The 21,926-nt window shown below is 31.3% G+C and overlaps 1 protein-coding gene across 1 annotated transcript in view; it reads right to left on the bottom strand.

Annotated features, from left to right (window-relative positions):
• The window catches only part of LOC142319484 (lysosomal phospholipase A and acyltransferase-like), a 64,223-nt gene that overhangs the window by 13,053 nt on the left and 29,244 nt on the right, over positions 1 to 21,926 (bottom strand). Inside the window, exons 3-6 of the mRNA XM_075356810.1 lie at positions 18,680 to 18,911; positions 12,909 to 13,136; positions 8,200 to 8,371; positions 4,252 to 4,374 (exon numbers count right to left, since the gene is read on the bottom strand). Coding sequence (XP_075212925.1) covers positions 4,252 to 4,374; positions 8,200 to 8,371; positions 12,909 to 13,136; positions 18,680 to 18,911 — 755 coding nt within the window. The remainder of the gene's footprint in view (positions 1 to 4,251; positions 4,375 to 8,199; positions 8,372 to 12,908; positions 13,137 to 18,679; positions 18,912 to 21,926) is intronic.

Raw genomic sequence — 21,926 nt, 5'->3', positions numbered from 1 at the left:
TCATTAATGAGGGTGTAAGGCAGGCATCTGCAGCCTTACTGACTACAACCCACTGAGTGAAAAACTTTATATCTAAGGGAGAGTCGATCAAATCATACTGAAGATGACAAGGGAGAATAATAAGGACGTGGCAATGCAGGCATCAGGCAAAGATAGCGACAGCTACAGTGACATAATGCAAAGGTCTCTTAATGAGGAAGAGTTATTCAAGGCGGTTAGCTCACACTGGCCAAGTCATGTTATGGCACAGATTGATTGAGTCAGCGAGCCAGTGGCAGGGAGTGTAGGCATATGACACTTTGTTGACATGTCTAAGAAGAGAATGCAAGGGGACAAGCAAAACACATACCTGGAGATTACTGCAGGCGACATAGTGGAGTGCAGCGCCAAATTACTCAGGAGATCAAACTCCCCGACGAGCAATAGGCAACTCTCCATATACTGCGATACTACACATGGTGAAATGGGAACCTTGCGTATGATGCTGGCAGCGTTAATGAAGATTACGGGAGAATCAATGCAGCCAGTGTTCATACTACCAGGTGAAAAGCTAGGCCAGTGTGTGGAGAGGATGACACTGTATGTCTTTGGAAGACAAGGAAAACGTGTCATAACAGTGAGGCTGACGAATGACAAGTTACGAGGGAGGAACCCACCGAACACAGATTACTCCACCCCTGCTGTAGTCAAAGCTACAGGGAAGTTGTATACTGACCTACTATGGGCAGTTAAAGAATCCGTGAGCAAAGAGGAAGTTGGAGAAGTTCTCTCCCTTCGCAAAGGGGCAGGAGAAGAATTACAAATACGGGTGCAAGGCAACGACAAAGCAGCCACACTTCGAACAGTCCTGAAGGAAAAGATATCAGAGGTTCAAGTGGATGTCTGGACAAGAGGAAGATCAACTATCGTACACCTGCAGGTCATCGAAGGCGACACTGAAATGGTGGAATAGAAACAGCATTAATAGGAGTACTAGGGAAAACAGCAAGCTTTGAAGTGTCCTCCGTACGACCAGTGTATGGAGTGAGACAGAACGCGACCGTGGTGACAAACTATGAGGCTGCCAAAAAAACTAGTGGCAGCTAGCATCAAGATAGGCTGGGTGCATTGCCGCACCAGGATGCGAGTGCCGGAAAAACAGTGTTACCGCTGCTGAGGACATGGACAAACTTCCTCAGCTTGCAATGAGACAGACAGGACGGCTTTGTGCTTTAACTGTAGGAAAACAGGACACAAGAAAGCACAGTGCATGAATTAACAGCATTGCTCAATATGTGGCAAGGAGGACCACCTGACCAGAGAATGCTTAATCCGGAAATGAAATTTTTACAAATTAACACGGGCAGGAGCAGGAGCTCTGGACAGCTGCTGGAGATAGTGCTCAATAGGCTCTCTGACATGATTATCTTGTCAGAACCACCTGCAGCGATCTTGTCCAGCACTACACTGGCCCTAGAACCTGTAGAAAGAAGTTGTATGGGCACATTATAAACTCTATACTTCTGTATGGAGTTTCAGTGTGGGGAATGCCCTGGAATTCGAAAACCATCGCCGCAGAATGGAAGGGGTGCAATGGAGGATAGCACATATCATTTCTGCTTACGCGTCGGTTTCTACCGACGCAGTCCTAGTGTTAGCAGGCATTCCCCCCTCACCATGATTGCTCTTATGAGGAAGAGAGTGGAGGAAGGGGAAGACTGGATAGTGGCGCGCAGACGGCTGTTCCAGGAGTGGCAGGGACCAATTGCCAACTGGAAGATGGACCCACCAATTAATAATAGAGGTCGAACCATGGGTCAATCGTAAGTTCAGGGACTTGAACTACTGGTTGACCCAACTACTGACAGGCCAAGGTGTGTTCCGAACTTACCTCCACGGTAGGAGAAGAGCAGATGATGAACTATGTCGATACTGTGGAGAGACCGATACCCCAGAGCACGTCATGTTCGAATGTAGGCACTGGGAAGGTGAACGATGCAGATGCGTCAACGTCACACTGACACGATAATACAACTATAACAACTGACACGATAACACAGGTGAATTTAAGCAGCATAGATAAATTTAGCACTGTGGTGAGATACGCATCACATGTGTTCACAATCAAAAACAGAGAGGAAGGAATGACAAGAGACGAGGGATAACCTCCACAAAACAGCGTCAATGTCAACATACTAGTGATAAATAGGAGGTTACTCCAGAAAAACATTCCATTAACCATTCAGTAAACCATGTTCAAACTGTATGTATATGTGTAGAGTAACTGAACCATGAAATATAATGTCTATATATCTTCTATTGAATGCAGATAAATGTTTGTAGATAAATTGTATTTTGTATGATAAATCATGATAATGCCAATGTATTCCATAATTGTTGTGACACAGATAAAAATAATATGTAAAAAACATGTTTATCTGTACTGTATATCCTTGTAAAGAAAATGTGTAATAGTTGGACCTGGCCACTTCACTCTAGGAGCTACAGGCAACCAACAGAACAGCGAACTGACCTGTAACATACACTACTGGTGGATGGGAAGATGTAAACTAAACAGAGAGTGAAGGGGTGAAGGACAGCCCTCTGCGTAGCCATCACTCGTCTGCACCTGAGCGGATGGGTGCTGGTGATAAGGCACGGGGACTCTTGACCCCCTGAGCTCAAAAGTCACCCCGGAGATTGTGCTATACTTGACTGTTGATCCGGCCTCAGGTGGGGAGATATGCTGAAATAGGAGTTTTAGTCGAAAGGGTACGGGCATACGTAGGTTCTGATAACACCTAGCCGAACCTGTACTAGTCCGACACTCTCCCACCTTGTGGGGGGTACGTAAATGGTATTTCTCTGCAACACTGTTAAAAAAAAAAGCTTTGATGATAGCTTCCATGATGATCTTTACTAAGAATGCTGTTCTTGATGGCAAGTTTTCCTTTGTAGATTCCATAGTTCGCAGTATCAATGGGTAGTTATCTCTGAATCTTTTTTCTGCAGTACTAGGATGTTTATGGTTACATTCATCTAGTGTATTTATTAGTTGTTTACGTTTACCTGTTTGTACAATTGTATTTACATTAAGTGTTCCAAGTAGATGGGTCTGATTTTCCAGTATTTCTTGGGTTGGATTTTTACAATGTAAGACGTTAAAGTTCCAGGAAGCTCCAATATTTTTATACGTGTGGTTCCAAGCTCTCCAGAATCCAATGGCACAGTTGCACTGCTCATTTTGGGTGGTGCAGTGAGGGATTCTCGTTGCCAATTACCCCCCTGAGTAGTTATCAAATTTCGTTTCTCCAACATGCATAAGTTAAAGTTAGGTTGTGGAGGATAGCTTTCCCTATTCCTCGTGATTAGAACTGGGGTTGTAAGCCCCAAAACTTCTTCTGCTTCAGTTAGCGAATCCTATTACCTTGCCTATCCAGCAGCACCATGTGGAGGCTTGAACATCAGGTTGCAACTCTTTCTGGAATTGCATTGCATCTTTTTCTGTTTTGGAAAATTGGCTGCCAAATAAAAATAATATGTATAAGAAATATAAAACAAATCATAAACATTTTGAATTACTCAAAGAACAGAATTTTATAAAAATAGTCTGCATGTTAAATGTATTTTTTTATACAGAAAAAGGAACAAATTGGGATATTTTTAAGAGATGAATAATCTACTGTGGCAGAAATAAAGTATACTGCAAATGATATTTAAACAATTAAAAGAAATCAAAGGAACTAAAATGCTAAATTTTGATTTATATATAAATGAAAGAATGAATATTAAATTTTGATTTAATTAAGGATCTAAAAAAAAATTATAAAATGTTATAATGATTGAGAGACCTAAAGGCAGTTTAATCTTGATGTGAAAGTACTTATCTATGCGCTTATACCTTAGTAAATCATAATATGATACAGATTCTTGGCTTTTATAACAGGTATTTTTGATTTTGAAGAAATAGTTTCATAAAATTCAGCTGTTTTTGAAATATCAATATAAAACAATTCAAAATAGAATAAAGTTAAATAAATTTGAATACAGAATTCATGCCCTACAAATACTTATTTAAACAACACATAATTTAAAAAAAATATAAACACTATATATATCTGTGTGAATATACAGTTATGTGACATGCCTACCACATTTTAAGCATGTTATAAAAAAACAATAACTTAATGCAAAAAAATATTTTTATATTTAATAAAAATGTTATTGTTTGTTCATTAAAATTATTGTTTATCATTATTAAAATACACTTACTTGTCTACTGTACTGACTCCATATCCATGAAGACAATGAACTTCAACTCCTGGTGCAGTGAAATCTAAAGAATATTTTTCAACATCCTTCCTCATTTCCCATGCAACTGAATAGTCTATTTCACTATTAAAGTAAAAAAGGATAAAATTCCATTGGTTAATATTTTAATCATATTTTAATTATTCAAATATTAACCAATATCTAAAGAGAGCAAATGGTTTTTGCTCTCTTTTGTCAGAGAGCATTAATACTGTTTTCTGGCAAACAAATAATTTTTTTAACAACTAAACTGATTTATTTAAATTTATTTTGTTGTTTATGAAAAACAAGTGAACTTTTATAAGTTAACCCTAAAGCCAGTTTTTCTGAGGACCAAATCAACTAGTAGATGCAAAGAAAGACTACCATTATTTTTCTTTGGATAATAACTTTATCCAATCTGATTATTTAAAAAAAATATAAAACAATTGTAATTTTCTTTACAATAAACATTTTTTTAAAGTACCATTTTGCAATATAAAATAAATAGTTATCATTTTTAATATTACATATAATATTTTATAAATAATGATCTTTTAAACTATTATCCTTTAACAACTAGTGTCACATATTTATATTATATTCATACACAATGAAATCCTGTCTTTAAGTTTATTTCTAATATATTGGTGCTCCATATAGTGAAAATTTATTAAATGAACTGATTTATTAAATCAGTTGATGAATATCTAAGTTATAACACTGGGGAACATAAAAGAATTGTTTTTGTCTTGGGAAGAAAAATATGTGATTCTGATAGTATTTTTTCTCCTGAATTCAAATTTGATATCAATTTTTCCCTATCACATAAGGTTTTCAAGAGACAGGCATTTATAATTTCAAACATTTTAATACTTTCTGTATTCTTAACTACACAATATTCAAACATTTGACTCATCTAGAAAGCAAGAAATTACAATTTTCTGCTACATTTTGCCTGTGGAGTATCCCTCTTGATGGTCCAACAATAATCAGCCAGCATGTTAGGATTCCATTTGCCTTGATATCCCTTTTCCATAGCTGAAATCTCCTGAAGAAAGTTTTCTCCATGCTCATCACTCACTATGCCAAGATTTTCCAGGAAGAACTCTAGATGCGAGTGCAGGAAGTGTACTTTTAAGGACATATTATATTACAACCAAAATTTTTATAAGGTGTTATAAGATCTCTGACAATATCACGGTAATTCTCCGCCTTTTAATTTTCCAAAAAACTCTGAGTAACATTTTTTGAATGCTTGCCAAGCTGCTTTCTCCAGTGGATTCAACAGTTCTTCAAACGTTTCATCATGTATTAGTGATCGTATTTGTGGACCCACAAATATTCCTTCTTTAATTTTTGAGGAAACTTCTGTTTTAAGTAAATGAAACCAGGAGTATTGTCCATGGCCTTTACGAAATTCTTCATTAATCCTAGTTTGATATGTAATGGAGGTAGATACACATTTTTAGGATTACACAATCGGTCATGTTTCACATTTTTCTGTTCAGAAATTAGTGATTCGTGTTTAGGCCATTCTTTTCTAACGAATGGTTTTTCTTTTGTCCCTACTATCCCATTCACACAAAAAACAATACTTTGTGTAACCAAGCTGCAGACGAAAAGTAAGTGCAATTATCTTAAAATCACCACAAATATTCCATTCTTACACTGCATATTGAAGCTTTTCCAATACAAGGTTTTCATATGTTTCTTTCATACTAGCAGAGTGAGCCCCAAGTACTGATGGAAAGTTATTGCTATTTTGCAGAAGCACAACCTTTAAACTAACTTTAGAGGAATCAATGAACTAGTGCCATTCTGTTGGGTTATGTTCATTACAAAGCGTCTCCATAAGAGAAAAAATGTCACTACAAAATACTAAGCCATTTTCTTCAGAAAAATAGTCTTTAAATTCAGAGTGATGATTACAATAAGTATATCTTTGTATTCTTTTGAAGAAGATTCCATCCTTTTAGCCAGGAAGCAAGCATTTCAAACTGTTTTTTTTTTTGGATAACTTTAAATCTGGTATGAGACCATTAAGATTTTCTTGAGGCAGTAAGTGAGGCTTTTGTTGAAAAGTTGTATCACCAGAATCTGCTTCTTTTTCTTCCTTACTTCCATCAGACTCTGAACTCTTTTCATCTAATGTCATATGTTTTGGAGACTTTGGTATGGGCAATTCTTCACAGTGTGGTCTCATTGTAGATTGTAAGTTAGGGTACACACTGTACGTTTTGATTTTGACGTAATCCCTTTAATTTTTGTTAAGCAGAAATAACAGTCAGAAGAGTGACCTTTGGGTTCCCTCCAAGTCATAGGGATAGCAAATGACGTGTGCCATTTTTCCATATAGTGTGAAGCCTATAACATGATAAACAACAGATATGTGGGGCCCAGGCCCTTCTTTGGTCTACACCCAGAATAAAGTTCATAACACATTTTTACTAACAGAGTAAGGTTTCACCTTTGGGACTTGAGTGTCACTTCACCACATACATAACAAAAATTGTTAGGATGATTTAAACAAACTCTAGGCATTTTGTTTCTAACGACTAATTAAAAGAATTAAAATTGTAAATATGTAATACATAATAATCCAGACACACAATGACGTGTTTAATGGTTCACTACTATCTCACAAGTGACATTGTTCTGATGAATGTGTGCTACACTAATCTCGTGTGTACATGTCTGAACCTCCATGACAGTAGCAACGCTACCCTTTGAGTTAGCTCATTTGGTTCCATCATATTTACAATGCTCTAGGAGCTTTTGCTTGACAATGAACAAATGGACAAAAAAATTTTAAAATATTTTAAAATATTTAAAAAAATTAAAAAAACAAAAAAAACTGGGGGTGATGGAGAAATTCTGAATACATATTTGAAAACAAGATAAAAGACTGCATTAAGTACACCTATTGGTATTCATGAGACAAAAATCATGTTGACAGTAAAATTAAAACAATAATTTGGATTGGAAATGAGATTACTTATAGCAATATTGCTAGTAATATAATTAGAAACCAGTAAATTAAACCAGACTGAAAACTCTTTTTTAAAATTCTGTCTAATCTCCTATTTTTTTCTGTTTGGGTCATACAGAGATATACTTTTAACATATATTTATACAATAAATATACTGAACTAAAAAAATTATAATAAATTTATTTATAATCTACATAACTGACCAACAATTATCTATAAGTTGGCTATGCAGACTGAAATATAATTGACTTATATAGTTTTTATTTATCCACAACCCAAAGGAGGAAAATGTAGAGAATAACTCCAGCTATACTCTAATCACCTTACGGTAGTTATGGTGGCTAAATCTTTCTTCCTAATAATATTTTTATTCCTTACAATGTTAACCCACATGAGTACTGTTTATAAATAGAAATCTTGGCTCTTACGCAAACACTAATGTAATTAACTACCATGGAAGAAAGTACAAGAAAGGATCCAACAGGTTCCAATAAATCAAATAATGTGAACAACTCATATCAAGTAATAAAAACATTTTATTACCACTTAAATGATAATAGTCCAAAAACTTTATGAACTAACTTGGCTATAAGCTTTACTCTGCAATGTAGTTAAGACGTCTGCTAATATAACATATACAACAAGGCAATTTAAGAAATTTTTATAGAACTAGAACTTAATAATATTTTTATTTTAACAATTGTGTTTTTTGTGAGATTATAATGTGGGATATATTGTTAGTAGTGTTCCAAATGATTAATGAATTCAATGAGATGAAAATTATAGAGAAACAAGCAATAATACCAATAGATAAAAATAGGTGCCAATACTGGTAACAAAAGATTGATATCAAAATATAGTATTATGAAAAAAACCATCAAAAAAAGAATATAAAGGTAAAAAATGTAAGTAGTAGTAAACACAAAAATATACTTACTCGAAAAAGTCTTTTAAATTTGACAGTGAATAATTTTTACTATCTGTAATCACGAGAGTTTCATTTGGTTTCCAAAAGAGAGCAGAAGGAAGCAGCCACGCTAAACTAGGAGATGTAATTTGCATTTCTCTAAGCGTTTTCTCTCTTAATACATATACACCCAAGTCATCCCCTGAAATAAATAAATGAATTATGAACGGCTGTAAAAAAAATCTAGCTACTATATCTTACATAAAGACATCTTCAACATTTCAGCAGGTCCTAAATTCAATTAACACTAGCAGTTTTTCAACTATAATTTTTTGTTTAATTCTCTGAGTAAAATTCTAAAGAAGTTTGCATTAAACATGGATCTAGCGAGTTTAACCAGAAGCCACAAGACACTGCAAGGGGGAAAGGGATCATTAAGTAATGAAAAAGGGTGGAAGAAATTAACAAAATGAGACAAATAATTCCAATTTAAGGATTAAGTCCCTCTTCAGAGAGTCCATCTCAACAACTGAGACACGTAACAGACATAATTACTTTTATAGAATGATGACCTGTTGTTGATTTTAATATTTTATAATTTATGTTTTTAATTTTAAAGTTTTAAATTAAAAAAAAAATTTCTCCTGAGGATGGTCAAATGATCGAAAGTACTAGAGACATAATTTAAATTGTTATAATATAAATTGACTAGGGTCCATCTGCCAAATCTCCATTCTCTTAAAAAACTGGAATATCTTTACACAGAACTGAAGCTGGTATTACTGGTCATAGATTTTTGAATTAGTTCACTCATATATGAGGGGTAGCTGACGTACAGTTGCACAAAACATTGTACATAGCCACCCATATAAAGCCTCATTGTATTCTGTTCATCCATATTATCATATTACCATATTATCTGTTAATCATATTATCAACCAGTTTCTGTGACTGATGAGAAGCATCAAAAGATGGAAGAAATCATTCAAAATTACCATCACTCAACAATACATCACCACCCAACTATATATATCAAAAGAAAGATAGGGCATATGATTGAGCAAATAGATTACATCAAAAGTTCATGGTGGACAGTGAAAAAATTAAAAAAAGAGAAAAAAGAATACTGAGAATCATGAAAAAGGAGATTAATTCCTTTTCAATATCGTGATCAAGAGACAAAGGTTGGGTAGCATCATTATGACCCAGAAATGGAAAAGCATGGAATATGAAGACTTTGGTTTACCAAAATCCAAAAAATTCAAAATGCAACACTTACAAAAACACTTCCCTTAAGTGGTCTGGAATGCCAAACATATGTAAGCAACAGATTGGTTGAAAACTTGGATGACTGAGTTCTGTATGGTATATACAGATAGTAAAGCACTTGAGAAGATGAGTGTATCATGATTAAAAATCCATTGAGCTGATAATTATCTAATACAATAATATTTGGCCACTCACATAGTGCACTGCTGCTGGAACACTTTTGAAGTTGAAATTTGAACAGATTTAAAATCCAATTTCGTGCCCCATGATTTTCACTTCTTCTTAAGTGTATAGACTAAGCTTAAGGGCATTTAGTTCCTTGGATAATGAGAAGGATGCAGTAGGTCATCAATCAAGGAAAGGCAGCTGGAACTCTTCACCAATAGGATGAGAAACTAGACTGTTAATGTACAATGTAAATGATAACTATATTGAAAAGTAAAGGTACAGTTTTTGCAACCAATAAAAAACAGTTTCATGTTGTTTTTTTTTTTCAGTTGAATGTATTTTTCTGTGCATTTCTCTTTTTAATGAGTGTGCATTATTTTACATATGCCTCAACAAATACTCTTTTCCCTAAAAGAAGTATCTAAAGAGACAATGAGAACAGGTTTAGACTTATTTAATGAAGAGCTTCACTATCCACAGAATTATTTTATTCAGCTAAACTGTAATCTACTCATTCAGACCCCACTGAGGGTAAAAAAATAATTAAAAACTAAAAATTGTAACACTGAAGTTAAGTTATGTCAATTCTCAAGATAATTTACACACACACACACACACACACACACACACACACACACACACACGCGCGCGCGCGCGCACGCACGCACACGCGCACACACACACACATATATATATATATATATATATATATATATATATATATATATATATATATATATATATATATATATATATATATATATATATATATATATATAACTTATATAAATAAAATATTTTATTTTATTTCTATAAAATAATAAGATTAAATGCCAACAACGTGGCATTCCTGCAAATAACAATTCTTGTCTATTATCTTTAGTAGAACTTTATGTTGAACTTCTGAAAACTGTTTTCTAGGAATGTTGTTATAATTTTTATTTGAATTACTTTCTGATAAAATTATGTAATACACGACTATATAATTATATACAAGCCAAACAATTTTCACTACAAGGGCACAAAGCATCAGTTTTATTTAAAAAATAAAAAACTTCTATTTTACTTAATCTGAATTTTGTTGCTATAATTCATCTTTAGGATTTAGTTTTACTCAAAGGAAGTTGAGTCCCAGTTAAAAAGTTTAGTATTTTTCTAGGAATAATTGTTATAAAATTAAAGAAAAAATAAGCCATTCAATGGATGGAATACAATTAACTGATTGGTTGCAGTGTCAGCTTTCAACTTGTAGATCAGTAGCTCAATGGCTGTAACTCTGTATGACAGTACCAAACTCCGTGGCAGGACTTTTATTCACAACATGAAATTTATAAAAATGCACATATCTATAGAGACATTACTAACTTAATATATGACTGAAAACATTAAAATTTTGTTTGATGAAGTCAAAATACATTCTAAGAATACATACACCAGAAGACATAACATAATATACTAATAAATAGTTGTCAGCAATAGGTCCACAAAATTTCACACCAGAGTAAAGGCATCATTCTTATACAATTCTCAATGATATTATAGCAATTTTGAAATCAAATTTACAAAAGCCACTTTCTGTTTTGGAATCAACTATTTTTATAATATTTACATTACAGATAACTGAAAATATAAATCTTCAATGGGAAATACAATAAATATCAACATTTCATTTCTACATTTATACAGAAAGAACAATTTAATTTTTTTTTAATTAAAAAAGAAAAAAAACATTAATATTGCATTATTAAACGAAGAAGATAATCCTTATGTTACATCCATGATGTAACGTTAATTATTTATTACCAAAGTTACAAAAATGCCTCAGAAAATTTCTATGACTGTGAGGGTGAATATTTTATGCCTAGATGTGAAAACTTAAGTGAAAATTCAATTAATGAAGGCAGGCAGCAATGGAGATCCAGTGGCAAATGTCAGTATTGTGAAACTAGATAAAAATACCAGCCTCCGTGGCACGAGTGGTAGCATCTCGGCCTTTCATTCAGAGGTCCTGGATTTGAATCCCGGTCAGGCATGACATTTTTCTCACACACTACAAATCTTCATCTCATCCTCTGCAGCAATACCTAATTGTGATCCTGGAGGTTAAAAAAGAGAAAAATTATTACAGTAAGGAAAAAGGTGATGAAGACAATCATGAAAATGAACCATCAATATTTGATGAAGATAAAATAAAAAAAAAGGAAATATGGAATAAAAAACCCCTCAGCTGCTTCAAACTACCTCGCATACCATCGTTTGACAAAAGAGTCGTCCACAGAGATCACTGAAAACATTATTCATAGGTAATAGATTTCAATGTATTTTTACACCAAAAATTATTGGTTATTATTGTCTGCCATAACAGTAGTAATAAGGATAAGAAAGTATGGAACAAATACAACCACAAAAATTTCATCAAGCAGCCTTGTCAATGGAAAGATTTAATTTTAACCAAGTTTTATGCATTTTTGAGAATACTAATAACATCTAAAGCCAATAACTCAAATATGGATCATGTTTTTAATTTGTTCTAATATTTACTCAATATCATTACACTAACGACAAAATTAAATAAATTTTATTGTAAGATTTCTCTAATTACGCTAATACAAGATCACAGTGGTTGGAAGACAAAGCTGCACCGATAAATGTGATATGGGCAGTCCTTAACTCAAGACTTATCAGCATTTATAGAGTGAAGGAAAAAACAAAAATAAAAACAAATCAGCAATACTTCTGTCCACACATTACGATAATACAACTTCAGAACCTCAAAACAAAGAGACATGATACATTTCTACAATAAAAACTAAATCTGGTGTAAATGAAATGGACAAATTATAGGACCAATATACATACCGTAAGAATGCAGACAAACAGATACAATAATGTTTGTTCCACGTATTGTCAGGCAAAGAACAAAGTAAGACAATTTAAGAAAATCTCCCAATTACATAACAATCAAGAACATAGAATATTTTTGTTTATCAATCAAAACCAGAGTTTAATCCACTACAAATGTTTTTGAAGCTCCTTCATTGAATAAAATAAAAGATTTTTTTTTTATGAAATTTTTTTAATAAATATTCAGAAATTAATAACAACAGTGACCGAAGATGACATAAATAATAATTATTTTGAAAACGTTTTTAACTAAGTTAATAAAACTAGCATTAGCAGTAAAAATTAAATTAAAAAAATATCTATTTTCTGGTTGATAAGAAATGTTATCAGTCCAATCTTTTGTTGGCAGTTAAATGGGTTTCAATGTTAAGAGATTTGATAAAAATTGTAGTACTGACCAACTGCATAAACTTTTACAGCCTTTGCTGAACCTCCCCATGCACCAGCAAGTGTAATAAAAGCAGAAATATAAGTATCCTTCCAACTTTGTTTCATCATCTGCAAGAAATGTAAACACATAGGCGCACCCATACTATGTGCTAAAAGAACAACTGGTTTTTTACCATTAATGAGATATGTTTCTTCAACTAAATATTTTAAATTAACAAAATATTCAGCATTCTCATCTGTAAACAAAAATAATAATCATTCAAAATTTACATAAAGAATTTTAGTTTTCTACAGAAAGTCAGTATATGTTTATTTTCATTTATACAAAAAATATTTATAATTTTTACACAATTAAAATATTTACTTTAAAGCATAGGAAGATGGAAGGAATTAATTTATGAGATTATTTTTTTTAATAAATATAATAATTAAGTTTATAAGTACAATTTTATTCCTTTTTTAAGGTAATTTTTGTAAATAATAAAGGTTTACTGACAAAAACATAAGTGAAACAATATGTTAAAAGATGAGTTCTATATAGGTATAATTCCAGTTAATCGAAATAATGGGCTGATCTCAGATAACTGAAAATTTTGGATAAGCTGGGTTTCTTCAATAATAAGAGAAAAAGGTTATTTTATTGAAAAACCAACATTATTTTGGCTGAAAAAACTTTTATTTAAGCAATTTAATTAATAAATCTAAAACAATATTTACAATAGCCTTTTAATTATTTTCTTCGGAAAAAATCAGAAATTTTTTCTGGGTTTGATTTTCTACCCGTCTTCTTGCTGCAATGTCGCGAAAATGTTTAATTAACATTACGACACTGAGTATTGACTAATTGCTTTATTTGACGAATCATAACAATACTGCAATAATAATAACGGCATTAGAGAAATTTCAGCATGTTATTTATAAATTATATAAAGTCTGCCTATTTAATACAAAACAAACTAATTAACATAGTAGACATTTTTTACCTCTAAAGCACTGAATGCCTCCTCAGCTGTCACCCTCTCATCATCTGTAGCATGTTCATCTTCTGATATTTCTGCTTCCAACACAGTAAACCACAGTATTTCAACATCCCAACCCCGTAGGGGAAGACACTCACCTAGTGATGTTCCGGTCGCCACACCCTCCCCCCCTGTTAGCCCTGTTGGACTATTAATTCATCAGTAAATTTGTGAACTTCATCATCAGCTATTAATCAATCCTGAACTTTATTTTCAATGTTTACGCACATGGGAGTTTGCCTTCCAGCTAAATAATGCTGGAATCTCCTTTTGAAGTGATGGCATCTTTCATCATCAGTGGCAGATGTTTGTTGATCAGTTTGTTCCATGATTTTTCGAGATTATCTTCAGTTATTTTCTCCTATGATTTGGCACTGCAGTAAATAACCTTCTTATCTCTATCACTTTTAATAAATCTGGAACAGTTTTAAATGCGTGACATTTAACTAAAAGAAAGCGTAAAAATAACCGGCAGTAATGTAATTTAAAAGCTGCAAAAATACTTTGGTCCATTGGTTGCTGTAGGCTTGTAACAATGGGTGGAAAAAACTTCACATAAATATCACCACTTGCTAAATTTTGTGGATACACTGCCGCATTATCAACAAAAAAAATTGCTTAAAATAAAATAAAATAAAATGTAAGATAAATTTTTATTAGTTAAAATCTTTTCAACAGAGTACAAATTTTTCATTAAAATATTTTTCAAATAAATCGCACGACATCCACCTATTTTTTTTATTTGTGTAATGCACTGAAAGTACATTTTTTGAAATATTTTTTATTGCTTGAGGATTTTTGAATTTACTAATACAAATTAATGGAAAACAAATTTCCCAAGGCATTTCTGCATGCTAACACCATTATTCTGTCCTTGCTCATTTTACAACTGTTATTTTTTTTAAATTTAGTTTGGAAAACTTCAGCTGCATTTTTATTAGCCAATAACTTCTCACCACAAATGATGAATTCTGTATCTGGTTTTTCCAACCATCCTGAACTGAACATAAAATTCACACATTCTTCACCGAACATTTCTGCTACCATTATAGCTTTTCCTGAACCATAATGCCAGATATCTGAAATTTCCCTTTACATCCTTTAACCACAAAAAGACAAATTCATTTAGTTTTTCATATTTCAATGGTTTCAATTGTTTTCATATTTGAAGTTTTAACATTTCGCTATTCAAGTTTGTCTTTGCATTTAATCCAGTCTGAAATTGTGGCAATACCAACACCAAAAAGCTGGATATGTTATGCAAAATATAACTGTTTTGAACCCTTCTAACAGCTTCCGATTTTTTTGGTTATAACGATGCGTTTATATTTACATGAAATTATTGTTAAATTTTACTTCATTCTATCAACAATAATTTCTGCAGATGATGTAAAACAAAAATTATGTTTTACCTTTAAGTATAGACAATGACAACATGTACATTCAACCACAACACAGGATTGAACCCCTTGCAACAGAAATGATGTAATATGTTATTAAGGAAAAGACCTGCACAGTTATAACAATAACAATCTGTCTGAATGCAATGTTTAGGTTTCTGATTAGAGAAATAGTTTTTGTTTATTACTTTATTATTTGATTCATCTCTTTTTATATATAGAATACAGTAAAGATTATTTAAATATATTGGCATTTCAGATAACTGGATTTTACTGCACTTGTAAATATATCAATTTGTAAATATAAACAAAATTTTACAATTGGTTTTTGTAAGTTATTTGTTCACTTTAAAACATAATACTAAATACTGTAAATTAAAGATTTTAAAATTCTTAAGTCTTATTATAAAATTACATAAAATTCTGTATATGTTAATAATAATCGAATAAAAGAAATATTGTGCAATTTTTTTATTTAGTGCTCTTAACTAGATGTGGATTTCAAAAACTGTAATTTCATAAGTATGGAAAATTTTATTCCCATACCTTTCCTCTCAGATTTGATTTAAAATTTTTTTTTAACTTAATTCATTATATAAATTTGAAACTTGTGCAAGAGAACATGTTATGGAAATTTTGTGATAGGTGAAAAAATGATATTCCTGACTGGGATCTTTCTATTGATTACACGTCAAGTTTTGATAATTGAATGATTAAGTGTAAACTTATTTCTTGAATCGGTTATTATTACTTTATTCTTTTTTATACAGAAACAGTAGGAAGTGAATGAAATTAAGTAAGAACTTTAAAAAATGTTCATGAACACAGTGCACATAGCAATATATGAATTTATATTAAAAGAACGCAACTTGTTTTAATAACAGATTTTTCAGTTATTAAAAACGAAGAATTATTATAATACACTTAAATATATTACTTCACTATAATGAAAGTTATCTTTGATAAAGTAATGGGAAAAATCAACAGGCTGCTTAAAAAAGTTTCCTAAAAACCAGTAAATTAGCTAAGAATAAAATATAATAATAGTGTAGATCTACACATATCACAAAAAAATAAAATAAAAATAACCTAGCGTAAAAAGTAAAATAAAAAAATCTTAATTAAAATTACTAATATTACATAATACTCATTTTCATTATAATGATCAGTTCAAAGACAACATTTACACAAGGTATTTAACACAATAATTAATGCTTATTTACATAAGATAAAAATTCTCAGATTAGACAGACTTTATTTCTGACAAATTTATTAATCTAATTTCAATATTACTGAGTCAAGTGCTACAAATTAGAATATTAAATAAAAAAATGTACATTTAATTAAATGATTTTATGTAAATGAATATAACAACAGTTGAATTAACTGACAACTAAAACAATAAAATTAAGACTGCAGAGATCCACAACTGCTATACATACAAATACACATACTCCAACACAAATAAGCAATATATTTACAAAACGGATAACTATTCTTTAAATATTTTAAACAAGCTTTTATAACTAGATCAAATTTCTAATAAAATTTAACTACTTCAATAGTAATCTAAAAAAATAACCTGAATTTTTATAATAATTAAGTAGTAGACCAAAGACAATTAGCAAAGATGTTTATTTTTGATTTACTATTTTGAGAACCAATGAGTTTACAACATGATTCAAAGCTTAAATAGTGTTAAGACAGGGAAAGGCGAAAATGCTTTGTTTTTATAAACATCTCTAAAAATAAACAGTTTTCCCCTAGAGAGTAAAAATAACTTATGAAACAGAATACTTATACAGAAAAAAGTCTTCTATATCATTTTTGTAAAAATTACTTAATCTGTTACTATATATTCATCACTCAGAACAGTTTTTTTTAATACATAAATAAATAAAATAATCTATTTGTTTACATAGAATTCTAATTTCTTGCTTTCATATACCAATGCAATTTACTCAAGAGATTGAACTGATATTTTTTGTCTATAACTTTATCATTAACTGTTTTTATGAAGTAATGACATACAAACCAAATTAAGGTTAATTTGAAAAAAAAATTATCAACTTTATAATAAGAAATTTATGTGCAGGAAACTTTGTTTACAGAAAAATATAGAAAATAATGTTTAATTTAAATACGTTTTAGTTTTAAACATTTAATTTAAATACTTTTACAAAATACATTTATTTTATCAAATACATTAGATTTTACAAAAGGGGTCACAAATGAATGACAATTTCAAAACATTATATCCAGTCGATTTTTTTTCTGAGATCCAAATTAAAGTAAGAATTTTTTTTTAAAAGTACTATTACCATTTTTTAATAAACCTTTAGTCTTGGAAATATTTCTAAGAAATATTTTACCTTTCTTTAAAACTACTAGTGCCATTCATCATGCTGTGGAATAATTTTATACAAATTTAACATCTACGTCAATTTTCTTAAATTTATAATTTAAAAATACAAAAAATGATACAAGTTAAGTCTTTTTTAAAATACTAATAATACTAAATATTTAAAATATATATAATACTAATATTTAAAATATCTATAATACTAAATAATACTAAAATAATAGTATTTTCTAAATCAGAGAAAAGAAATGAATACTATGAATATATACGTACAATCCAGAAGGAAAATTTAAGCATGACCTGACAACAGTAATTTTTTTTCTGGGATGATTAATTCATTATGTAAAATTTGAGGTTGAGCATTAGAATATGTTATGTAAATTTTTTTGCATGCAAAAAATACAAGCCTGACTTTGATTTAAATCTGGAAGCTTCTGGATAGAAGACAGAAATGCTACTACTATTCTAGAGATGAAATTTTTAGGATGTTAATTAAGGGGGAGAATTAGTGATTTCTTTTTTGACCTGAAAATTGAATAAAATATGTCCCAGAACAATATCTGCAGTGGCTTTTGAGAAATCTGCATATACGGTTCAGGAATCCTAAAAATTTCAGTATGACTTCATTTCACCAGGCTGGCTGAAATTTGAGTGAAATCATTCACTTGCTGTAACTCACTAACTAATCATTTTATGTTTATAGAAACTTTTTCCATTATTTTCACAAGTAGATGGGTTATAAAAGTCCTGGGAGAACTTCATGATACAACCTGTATGTAGGTCATAAAGTTTTTGGCAACCCAAAATCATACTTTTCATTCTCAGGGTCATCCATCATACAAACTGGATTTTCATGATTTCACTGTAAAGTTACAGAGATATTCTAATTGGAGACAGGATATAGTGACAACAACAAATTGTTACTGAATATCAATGGACCTCTAAAAATTATATATTTATGTAATTAATACATTTTTTACTACAATAAAAGTACTTACTTGGAGCCTTTCTAAAATCATATGGGGCTCCTCTCAACGAAACATTACGTTCATATCCAAGAGCAGTTAGTGCATCTCCAATATCTTTAAAATAGGCACCAGCAGATGCCTTTGTTGGATCCAGCCACTCTACAGGAAAAGAATCCCCAAAATAAGGGATTCTTGTTTCAACACCAGGTGAATTACTTGTAGTACGCGTTTCATTATCATAAATTAGCTTCATATTATCAACCTAAAAAAATACAAGTAAAAATAGAGATAAAATGATAAGAAATATAATCATACTAACACTAAACAGCTTTTATGGAATTATATAAAATGCAGATTATATAACATGAACAAAATTTCTAAAAAATTAGATCAATTTTAAAATGTGACTCAAATTTTCTTTAAAATCCACAACATAAAACAGACAGTAGAATCCTGGAAAAAATATTCAAGCACTATACAGCTGAATTTAAAAAACACCACTACATTTTAACGAGATTATATTTAGTCTGTATAAATAAATATGTCAAAATGAAGGGAATAGTGCATGTTTGTTTTTAATTTACAAAAGTTGACTTACACATGAGAAATGCAGTACAGAACACTACTTAATTTACACTATACTATATAAAAAAAATAGCTTACAAAAAGTATATAAAGTAAAATTAACCTACAAGAAGGATGAATGTTCTAGTGAGACAGCATAAGAAACATACATACAAGTGCCAGGTTTCAATGACTGTCTAAACAATTCACCTCTTCCTTATTAATCTGAACAATTAAATACCAAATATTTTGTTAGAGGTACTTAAAAGCTAAATGAATCTAAAGTAGTTAAACATTATTTGAAAATACCTTATTTTTTTAAGCATGTGATTTTTTACTTTGGAATAAATCCCAGTGCTATTCTAACAATCAGAATGCTGTTTCATGAACCATAAGGGGTTTAAAAAGAAATTACATCTTTTCTACAATCTTACTTCATAACTGCTACGTAGTAAAAAATAATGATATTACTGAACCTGTCTGCAATTTACATAAACCATTAAACCTAACTTCTCCAGTAATAAATTTGAATTTAAAAATATAAATTTTAAGTATTTTTAATTTCTGTCTTTATGATAGCATCGTCAGAAATGAGGCTATAAAAATACATGCTAAAGAAGGTCATGAGTTCAATGTTACACCACATTATTCTACACATTACTGTATAGTGACACACATTCACTATCATTATTATACTATGATGATCAGAGAAACAAACATTCCAAGTCATACATTCTTAGGAAATAACTTAGTAAAGCATTTTAAAAGAATAAGTTCATTTTTATATGAAAAGAATGCATGCATATACTTGCTAGTTACTGAAGAATTTAAACTATGATTATTCTCTATATAGTCTCCTGCACGATCTACATGCTTTTGCCGATTTGGATGCTTGAATATTCCTTGTTCATAAAAAGTTTGAGGAAAAGTCTCCAACCAATTGCGCAAGCGCTCTTCAATATCTTCATTGTTTTTGAATCATTCTCCTCCAAGCGATTCTTTCAAGGACACAAACAAAAAATATTTACAAGGGGACAAATCTGGACTTTGGGGAGGGTGATCTCAATACATTTTTCCAATTTATCTCTTGTCAAAATTCCAGTGTGCAACCTGGCATTGTCATGAAGAAGGATGATGTTTCTGATGGGCATACCCCGTCTTTTGTTGATTGTAGCAGCTGGCAATGGTAAACCATATTCACCGTTCACCGACTGTGGAGAAAATCATTAAGTCAACCTCTCCTTAGGTTAAAAAAAATCATTGCAAGAACTTTTCCGGCTGACAAGATAGGTTTGGCCTTCACTGGGCAGCTCTCATCCTTCCTTCGCCAGTCCTTACTTGTCATTTTTGACTCTGGAGTGTAATGATGGACCCATGTCTCATCACATGTGACAATGCACCTCAAAAAATTGTCCCCTTCTTGTCAAAATCGATTCAGAAGTCTCTCACAGATCTACAACTGACCTGTTTTTGATTTTCAGTTAAAAGCCTCGGAACACATTGAGCACTAATTTTTCTAAAGCCATGATGATAAGTGATAATGGATTGATCACTCCCATAGCTTCTGATGCGGTTTCTTCAACAGTGAACTGGTGATCACCTTTGATAAGCTCTCAAATGGCATGGATGTTGTCAGCTGAGGCTTGGACCTTAGGCATCGATCATGACTTCCGTTTTCTACACGTTCTTGCCCACAAATACACTTGGTACTGGGACAGTGCAGCGTCCTCAAACTGTACCTTTAAACATGTTAAAATTTCCACGGGTTTAACACTTTCAATAGTTAAAAATGTATAATTATAATACACTGTGCAACAAATGACAGAACCTCTTGCTTACTCATGGCTGTACTGATGACATAACAAAGCGAAGAAGCTAACCAAGCTGGTTTTTCCTCTATAACATACCAAACATTAACCCCTCATTCTACCATCCAGCTTGGAACTGGTTGCTGCATAGAACAGCAAAATTACCATTAAAATTTGATTCCCCCTCGTAGAAGGATATGTTTTTATCACTCCGTACTTTCAGAAAGAAGTTAATTTAACTGAAATTCCTGCTACTCTAATAAACTCTGTATGCTGTACAAGGATTTTGAAGGCAGTCTGTGAATTTTTTATAACTGACAATGAAAGCATCCATTATCATTAACAACCTTCATGTTCTACCCACATACAAAAAAGAATCACATTCAAACATAAAAACATGATAGATTAAATAGACACAATTCAAATCCAACTTTTTAACCCAACCTATGACTATATTGTAGATATTTGTTTACTTAATTAAGAAAGAAAAACCATCACAATATTATAAACAGACATCAGTGTCAGAACAGTAGCAACAGCTCTGAAGATAAGTGCAAAAACACTAAAAACATTGTGACAAATTTTTTTAAAGTTATATTCATAAAATATAATTTACTTTAAAATTATATAATTTTTGTTAAGTTCAATTCCTAATTCATTCCACTACTAATCTGATTTTTCAAATTCAATGGTCAACACAACTTTTGAAAGTAGAAAAGAAAAGGTTGTTTCTAATAGTACTTTTTTTACATAAATCAAAACATGCATTACAAAATACTCTATCATGTCATATTTTTAAGTTTACGTTGCTTAAAGTTTTGTCTAAATAACAATCAGAACTCCTAGGTTCACACTTGAAATGTAATTTATTACACAAATATACTAATATTTCCTCCTCTATGAAT

Source organism: Lycorma delicatula, chromosome 2 (assembly GCF_047948215.1).
Source record: "Lycorma delicatula isolate Av1 chromosome 2, ASM4794821v1, whole genome shotgun sequence".
Taxonomy (NCBI): Eukaryota; Metazoa; Arthropoda; class Insecta; order Hemiptera; family Fulgoridae; genus Lycorma; species Lycorma delicatula.
This window is presented reverse-complemented; position numbering and strand designations above follow the sequence as displayed.